Source organism: Poecilia reticulata, linkage group LG11 (assembly GCF_000633615.1).
Source record: "Poecilia reticulata strain Guanapo linkage group LG11, Guppy_female_1.0+MT, whole genome shotgun sequence".
NCBI classification, from domain to species: domain Eukaryota; kingdom Metazoa; phylum Chordata; class Actinopteri; order Cyprinodontiformes; family Poeciliidae; genus Poecilia; species Poecilia reticulata.
In genome coordinates this window covers 19,398,929-19,408,450 of record NC_024341.1, presented here as the reverse complement: position 1 = coordinate 19,408,450, position 9,522 = coordinate 19,398,929, and the positions used below count along the sequence as shown (strand labels likewise).

The window sequence follows — 9,522 nt, the reverse complement described above, 5'->3', positions numbered from 1 at the left end:
TGAAAACAAACAATGACATACCAAATTTACACCTAATCTCATTTTGTCACATTTTTCTCTCACAATTTTGCCGCTTGTTCATGGCACGAACTGAAGCATAGGCAGAATTAAAATAAATTTTAAAAAATGAGATGAACGTCGTCGTATTACAGATTGGACTCATCGTAATWGAAAATATGTTGCATGACACAAGTCTTTGATCCATCTAATCTTTATATGCTGATTTTTGTTGTTCTTGGAAACAAAATGTTCAACTGTAGATATAGCAGTAAAAATAAACGTTGCACGCTGAGGCTGCAGGAAAGGACAATGTTGGTGATAAGWACAGGTGAAATATTACCCAAACTGGGAGGAATATTRTGAAAGCTAATAAAAGGAGRAGTCTTAAGTATTTTGTTCTGAACTTTTAGAAACAAAACTAAGGCAAGAGTGTGGTTTGAACTGTGAACAATTAGATGCTGAATTAGTTACAATTTATAAGAAATTAGGCTCAATATGACCCAAATTGAGTGTTRTTCTTAGACTGATCGGTAGAGGGAGACAGCGTCCTAACTCCAAATAATTCAAGTATRACACGTGAATATGATATKAAATGTCCCCAACAAGCAACAATTTTTAAAATTAATTGTATGATAATATCTTTACAGAAGAGGGAAAAAATAATTCTGACTTTAATCTCAGAATTCAGTTTTTTTTTAATCATATCAGTGAAACTGCTACAAATGAGCTCAGCAGAATGACAGAAAGCCATTTATTTGTCTTTTCAAACATTCATTAAAAATAGTTAAAGATGCACATTTAATAATTATACATGGGCTCTCACACTTATTGGGACAGTAACAGTACCTCTTCTGCGCACGGTTCTGTTTCATAGCTGCAGGGATGCTACAAATACAGATGTTGGAKTTTTGTTTCTTMTTATTTTAGTTTTGTCAAATTAAGGGCTTTACATAARTCAGCTGACACAGCATCAGTTTGGCTATGACCTCGTTACATTACATAAAAAGCTRCTAAAATATCTTAAAAAACATTACAGMGCTGAAATGCAAAATGTGATGGGTCTTCACATGGRTAATGATTATTACAGTTTCCCTTTATTTTAATAGAACTAAACACTCCCCAAGTTGTTATGCCCAAAAGGCATAACTTCAAATATTTCCAATGATACATGCTTATAGAAATGCCCTGGAGTTTCAAAATATTAATTTAATTTGGGGTGACCAAGTTCTGTCCTCCAGAGCTACAATCCTCCAATTTTAATAAGGATCCCCACTCTAGCWCACCTAAATTAGAACACTGCATCCCCTCATTTGAAAGTTATGCTCATCTATGCAGTCATGGCAAGAAGGCCTTCATTTGCTTCTGGTGTGTTGGCAGAGGGTTACACCTAAAAGTTGCAGGAATACTAGSAGCTGCKGAGGGCTGGACTTGCCCCTGAATCAATGCATGAGCTCTTTGCTGAAACATATGAAGCTTACATAGCTTTAGTCCAAGAAATCAAGTTCAATAGACAGATGAAAGGTTACCGTTGACAACATCTCCATGCATTTCAACATAGATTAATGGTGTCACAAGATTGGATGCATAATCACATTGGTTCACCCACAAAGTTTGGAAGTGAGATGAGCACAATATAATCCAGTGACTGTGTGCTAAAATTGCAAGAATTTCTTTGTTACTGAAATCTGTCTGTAGTACAGTCTGATTAGGGCATCCAAATCTGACATTGTCTGAATTATCTGTCACTTTGACAGAAGATCTGTCTGCAGAAGTTCTTGTTTTCTATAGAGTGGTTGTTTGCATTTAAACAATAAAAATAGAAGCCGGTAATTTGGTAGGAGGGGATGTAACGTTGCAGTTTTGTCATCCATCAGCGCTATGACATCACAGTCAATCTGTAAACTGATAGAACAATTATTTCTTCTTCAATGCACTGCAGAACTGTTATGTGCTTTAGGCACATTATAATTATTTTTTGTCTATTTTTCTATACTATTTTGTTTATAGATTTTAATTGAATTACTTTTTTCTGATTTTTTTAAATATATTTTGGAGTTTGGATAATTTCTTACTTTTGGTAATTAATTTGATTAAATTAAGTTGCGATGCTGTTGGTCCACCTATAAATAGGCTCCAATACTAACAATTAAATAAATAAGTAATAATAAAAGTATTAATGTAAATATATGTATAATAAAAGATTAAACTAATGGCAGTTTAGTAGTCTTATGGCATGAGGGATGAAGGTGTTCTGCAATCTGGTTGTTCTGCATTTGAAGCTGCAGAACCTTTTCCCAGAGGGCAGCAGGGAGAAAACAATAATGCTGAGGGTGGAACGGGTCATTTACAATCGCCCAATCCCTGCACAGGCTGTGTGAGGGTATGAGCGGTGTCAAGGTTGGGGGGAAGCTCAGTCCTGATGACTTTCTCACCTGTCCTCACCACTCTCCCTACATGTTGCCAGTATGCACTCTATTGTCTCTCAGTAGAAAGTGGTGGTGGGGGGAAGTAAGGTGCTGCATGAAGGGGCCACWGCATAGATTAGAAGAAATAAAAGAGATGTGAGGCAAAGAGTCAGGAGAAACTGGTAGAAAGTGTGAYAGGGAGGAAAAACTAGCTTGAAATTCCCCAAATCATCTCATTAAACAAACAGTAGATTCTAACACACACAAATACAGTGAAACAAATCATAGCCAAACAAARATTATATCAATCTTAAATTTTCAACAATAGTAACTTTATTATGCAAGTTGAAGTCTGTGAATAATTAGCTTTTGCTGACTAAACTCCAGCTTGTGCAAATAGTAAGTTTAAAGAGAAAACATGCTCTTTGAGCTTCCTGTATTTACCCTTTAAAAACATTGTAATATCCTTGGTCCTATCTGTGAAACATGGATCTGTCCATCTTAACCCTTTCATGCATAGCGGCCACTACAGTGGACAGCTAAAAGCCATTTTCTTCTGTTTCTTGTGGAATTATGTTATAAATGAACACAGACCACCCAACTGGACACAAGTACATCATGCAATACAATACAATACAATACAATACAATACAATACAATACAATACAATACAAGAGGATTAGGGCCATTAAAAAAAAATAATTATCACTTTCTCACTTTAATCTCAGAATTCCTGCCAATATTTGGGTACTCTCCCAACAATTATATCTTATTTTGTCTGTGCACCTGTGAGATCTCTTATGTTATAATTTGATATAAGAGCAATAGTGTTACCTTCTATATTAAGTACCGTATTTTCCGCACTATAAGACTTCAATGAGTGGCCTATTTTAAAACTTTTTTCATACATAAGGTGCACCACATTATAGGGCGCATAGAATAGACGCTTCAATTTGGGTTGCCGATTTGTTCTGTACTCTATTATTACACATCCAGAATTATAAAGAAGTGGTCCCCGAGTACTAGGCTGCCCCAGTCATTGTTTCACTCACGGTGTTGGTGTTGTTACCCTRTTGTGCCCAACTGCTTTCTGGGTAACACAGACCAACCGACACGCTGCCGCMGCAGACTCTGTCTCTCTTCCTCCGCCCCCCTGGCTTTAAATGTATTATCAAACTTTATTAACAAACCACCRGGGACTTCTTCTTCTACTGGGGGAAAATGAAGTCGGCGGCTTCTTACAGTAGTTGCTAGACATGTTGTGGCTCAATATTGGTCCATATATAAGGCRCACCGTATTATAAGGCTCACTGTCGGCTTTTGAGGAAATTGAAGGTTTTTAGGTTCGCCTTATAGTGTGGAAAATACGGTAACTGGTGTGTAACACAGAACTGTATTTGATCTGACAGTTTGCTTTGAAAGTTTGGTTATTCTAATGGCCATGTTATTCAGATTAACAAAGAAATGTTTCTTCTTCACAAATCTATAGCCTTTATGTCAATGAAACTGCAACAAACGAGCTCAGTAGCATGGCAGAAAGCCATTTATCAAACATTTATCAAACATTCCTTAAACATTCCTTAAAAATAATTAAAGATACCCTAAAGATAAGGCACAGGAGCAAAACTGTGATGCTGACATAGTGTAAATTATACTCACTGTACTCAATATTAAAAATGTACTTAGTTGTAAAGATTTCAGCACCTAAATCTTGGTCTTAATCTCATCCAGGGAATAAACAAAATAATCTGCAAACTTTAACTTAAATAATTAATCTTAGATAAATGAGCTGTGGAAAATACTTTTCCTTAACACTTATTTCTTGGCGATTAGTTATGACACTGAATAAAACACATAAGCTTCACAAACTTCTGCAAGTGTGGGGGAAACCAATCTGTTCCACAGATTAACCTGGCGGCATCGCGTTATGACTCTTTCTCTAACATCCACAGTTGAACTACATTTTTAGTGCTTGGTTGACCTCTAAACCAATTTCTCCTAGAGGGAGGAGTGGTGGCGCAGGGGGCGGGATGGTGGGATGCTTTTTGCCGCCCTCCCCACAAAATTCCGCCCTGGGCGGTTGCCCATGTCGCCCATATCAGAAAAAGCCACTGGGTACATCGCAGTTTCGCTCCTGTGCCTCCTGTGAAGACTTGAAACCGTCCAGGATGAATCTGATCGTCTTTTCACTTATTTTTCTCCTCTTTAAGTCCGGTAAGTTTGACAGTTTGTTGTTATTTAAATTCTTAATACAGTCTGTAAGGCCTTTTTTTTGTAAGTATCCGACGATTTATGTTGTGTTGTCACTCTTTCCTTAAAGTCTGCTATGTGTGTACATTCACTATTTGAATAAAAAACGACTGCTTTATTTATTAGATTTTTCCTTTGTTTACACGCAGGGTTCTCTGCCGAGGAGAAATATCTACCCGAAGGACCTCTGGATGTAATGTTGGGGGAAAATATTACAATAAATCTCCTGCTTCCAAAAGTAGAGGGTGATTCCATAGGTTGGGGTTTTAACAATAGAACTATTGGTGGATTGGGGGCTGACAGGGTTTCAATTCAAGACCCATATAAAGACAGAGCTATTATTAACAACAACGGGTCCCTGACTCTGAAGTCCCTAAAATCAGAAGACAGCGGGAATTATAAATTACATCTATTCAGGAATGGATCGTTTTTTCAAGCAAAGGTTGAAGTCCGAGTTAAGGGTAAGTCATTACTACTTTATTATTGTTTTCATAAGCGTAGGAACCGGGGGGGGGTTGAAGAAAGGTGAAGAGACTCAGAAAGCTCTCTGGTGAGGTATTCAATTAGTTTATTGAAATATGTATTAACCAGTTTAAATTTTTAAATAAACTAAACTATTTTATTATGAGAAGAGAAGGTTAGGGAAGGCATTGGAGAGCCAAGTGGAGCTCAGGAGAAAGTTGGGAGGGGGAGTATGAGGGTGCTGCATGAAGGGGCCACTGCATAAATTAGAAGAAATAAAAGAGATGTGAGGCATAGAATCAGGAGAAACTGGTAGAAAGTGTAACAGGGGAAGAAACTAGCTTGATGGTCCTCAAATCATGTCATTTGTAACACACACAAAGAGAGTGAAACGGATCACAGCTTGCTGGCCAAACAAAAAATGTATCAATCTTAAATCTTCAACAAAAGTAACGTTATAATGCTAGTTCAAATCTGTGAATAATTAGCTTTTGCTGACTAAACTCCAGCTTATGCAAATAGTAAGTTTAAAGAGAAAACATGCTCTTTGAACTTCCTGTATTTACCCTTTAAAAAACATTGCAATATCCTTGGTCCTATCTGTGAAACATGGATCTGTTCACCAGGTTAATCTAATGTGCAAAATGTAATTTTACTGTGTGTTCTATTTTTGTGTTTTTATGATGTAAAGCATTTGAAATACCTTGTTGCTGAAAGATGCTGCACAAATAAAATTGGATTGATTGATAGTGCTTCATACAATACAATACAATACACTATCAGCTCCTGGCTACGCACTGCAAGTGCAAGCAATTTTTTGTTACATCCAATATGGCTGACAGACAAAAAAGCAACTCAAGAATATTTAGTCCCTCCTTTTACTGTGGAGCTGATCACCAGAAAACTTTTAAAAAATCTTAAAATAAACCTGCTGGGCAGCGTCTGAGAAGTCAGCTTTGATTTTATGAATGCTTATTTCAATATTTTTTTATACATCAACAACAATAAATTGTTCAAAAACAATATTTTTACTAAACAATTTAAAGAAAAGTGTGGCCAGAAGAGATTCTGTTATTTCAGTACATTTCAAATGATTATTAAATGGTCATTAGAGGATGCTGTTGGACTGTTGGGGTGAAGGTGATGATGGTGATATGAGTTCGAGGTTGACGGTTTGACCCCTTCTGTGTCCGTCTCACTTTGGCTTTTGGGGTCTTCTGCACTTGATAAATGCTTTTCAAGTCCAGGTCATTACCATTTCCTGTGACCATAAACTACATAATTTATAAATACGATTGGAATGAAGTGAATCACTTGCAGAAAAAGAGAAGTCTAGTTATTTAGCAGAACATGTGTATGCTGTTGACGGACAGTAGAGTTGATCCTGACCTCCAAGGTGTTTATTGTCTCATAGATGTTTTACATCCCAACCTGACTTTGCTGGCCCCCTCCAGTGAGGAGCTGCAGCAGGGGAAGTTAACCCTCACATGTCTGGGCAACAAGGGCTTCCCCTCAGACTGGCGATTGCGTTGGTACGTCAACAGCAGCAGTCCAGTGAACTGGAAAGAGGAACGTGGCCCTGTGACGCCTCTGGATGACGACCACTACAGCTGGAGCAGCTTCTTGACGGTTGATGAGGAGAACTGGAAGAAGATATCGTCTGTGACCTGCAGGGCGGTTCGGGGCTCACTGGCTCCGGTCTCAGTCACTCTGAAGATCAACTTGAGTTCGGAGACCCAGCCTGACTCACTGGATTGATTTTTATATTTTAACTGGTTTCTCTCTGCGGGGCATTTTCAGGAACCAATTATTCTCTCGCTTTACTCTGGTCTTCTTTATACTATTGAATATAATATATCATAATTCATGGTCCGAGTTGAGGATCAATGTACTTCTGTGTAGGCGCCGCCTGTTGAAAAAGCTCTTAAACTTTAACTTTGTATTGTTATTTTAAAACCATGAAACTTCTGAAAAAAATCACATTTTCATTTTGAAGAAAATGAAGATTGACATTGTCAGTTTGTTTTGAACCTTTTACGCCTGAGTTTCAAATGTCTGCCTATAGCCTATACTTCTTTCTTATTTTAATTGTAAGTTGTTATTTAAATGTCCTGTGAGATGATATATTTACCCATGTATCCATAACAACTGGAACTTTCGATATCCAGCAAGTTATTTTCGCAATTTACCGTCTATTAAACGAGTGCCCCCCTGATTAATTACACTTTCTGCGGCTGCAAATGTGGAATTACCGTAATAACCCGATATTGGCTGGATAGTGCAACGTCTCCCCTTTCAGAAACCGTTGAAATTTTTCAGATGTGGCGGAATTACGGTACTGCAAATTTGGCCGTCACGTTCCGCTCTAGAAGGGTTAAGGCGAAGAGCATCTTTAAGTACTAAATCACATTAACATTTATATATGTAGAAATTTAACTTTTAAAAATTTTCTGCAGAATAAAGTGTAATCTACTTAAAATATGGATTCAGCAAATTATCTGCTGAGTTTGAAGCAAAAATAAAAATCTTTGTAACTTATCAGATTTTGGATTTATCTACTTTCTTTTTGTAATTTTCAGATTCATATTAACACACATCATAAATAGTTTGAAGACAGGTTAAAAATGATTTTTGTTTGATGACATTTATAGTCCAGAGAAACAGCAACATAAGTTAGATATTCACAGATATCCATAGGCAGGCAAATATTTTTTGCTTTGAAGTATTGTTTCTCCTTTTGTCTTGACAGATTACCCCCCTCTTGGGTGCAAGAGGTCAAATATTTGCCATTTTTTTCTATACAACTCTGAAGACAATCTACTGAACTCTCATATCAAGAATGTCAGACTTAGTCTGACAGAATGTTAGTCTGACATTCTTGATATGAGAGTTCAGTAGATTGTCTTCAGAGTTGTATAGAAAAAAATAGCAAATATTTGAGTTGTGAAGATTGACATTGTCAGTTTGGAGACATGTCCTGAAAAATAAAATGAATTTAAATAATTTCAATATTTTTTTTGTAACATACAAGCGTATCTTAACACATAGTTCTAAAACCCTTTGCTTACCATTATGATCCCAGTGTTTAAAGTTGCTTATCAAAGCCATTCAAAAGTGTATGTATCAGATTAGACCTGTTGATTATTTGGAGAGTTTTACGTCTTCTTTCATTTTATCCTGCTGACAATTGAACTGTTCTGTAAACTATAGCGGGGGTCTTCATTCGTTTGAGGTGGAAACACACAATGACATGAACAAGTTTACATCTGATCTCACTTTGTCACATTTTTCTCATAGTTTTTAGTGCTGGCTCATGGCACAGAATTAAAATAATTCATAAAAATGAAATGAGCGTTGTTTTATAATTTTAAAGGTTGGACTCATCGTATCTGAAAACATGTTGCCTGGAACAATTATTTGATCTACTTATCTAATCTTTAAATGCTGTTTTTCGCTATTCTTGGAAGCAAAATAAAGTGTTTTTAGTCAACACCATAAATTCACTTCTACAGCACACCTGTGGAACAGTGCTGCCATCTCGTGGCATTTCTGGGAACACAGAGAGAACATTTAACTTTCTGCAGAATAACTGCAACTGAGTGTCATTCTCAGTATCATCGGCAGAGGGAGACAGCGTCCTTCATTAACCCGCAGGACTCAAGAATGATGTGAATATGATATTAAATGTCCCCAACAAGCAACAACTTTAAACATTAATTGCATAACATTATGCATAATATCTTCTTTTTTATTTTTTGTTTGTTTGCTTGTTTGTTTTTCCAATTTTCTCCTTAAGAGATATTTTAAAAATTCCACTCAAGATCTGATTGGATAAAATGCTTTAAAATGTGAATGTTTACACATTGAATGAATACGACTTTTGATTATTTATTTTGCAATTTAATTATCATTTAGTTAATGAATCAGAACGTCTTCTGTCCCACAGAGTCTTCAACAGCCTTGAAATGTGTTCATATAGAGCATATCCAGATTTGATTATTTTGTTAAGCAGATGTTCTGTAGTTTGATGGTAAATTTTATGAAGAATAACTGTGGTAGGGTTATACACTGAAAAAGTTTCACAATGTTAGTCGGTGAGAGTAAAATGATAATAAAAAATAAATCATACGTTTAGGGGGTCCTTTTGAGTCAACAGTTATATCAGTATAAACTTTTAGTTTTACTTTATCACAACATGAAAAACATCAAAAGATTTTTTATTTCCACGTGACTTACTTTAGTTAATATTCAAATGATACACAACAAAATATAAATCATATCCCCCATTCTGGTATTTTGTTTTATTGTGTTAAAGTTACAAAACAAAAATAACTTGAGCCTTTAAATAATTTATGATCTGAAACTACATATTTTTAAAGATATTAGTTGCATGTATTGCCGATTT

At 36.2% G+C, this 9,522-nt stretch overlaps 1 protein-coding gene across 1 annotated transcript; it reads left to right on the top strand.

Moving 5' to 3' along the window:
* Positions 1-4,435: 4,435 nt before the first annotated feature.
* Positions 4,436-7,655, top strand: LOC103472633 (uncharacterized). Its single transcript, XM_008422390.2, has 3 exons — positions 4,436-4,619; positions 4,805-5,116; positions 6,532-7,655. The coding sequence occupies exons 1-3, from the start codon at positions 4,436-4,438 to the stop codon at positions 6,873-6,875; spliced, it is 840 nt and encodes a 279-aa protein (XP_008420612.1). The 3' UTR covers positions 6,876-7,655.
* Positions 7,656-9,522: the final 1,867 nt, after the last annotated feature.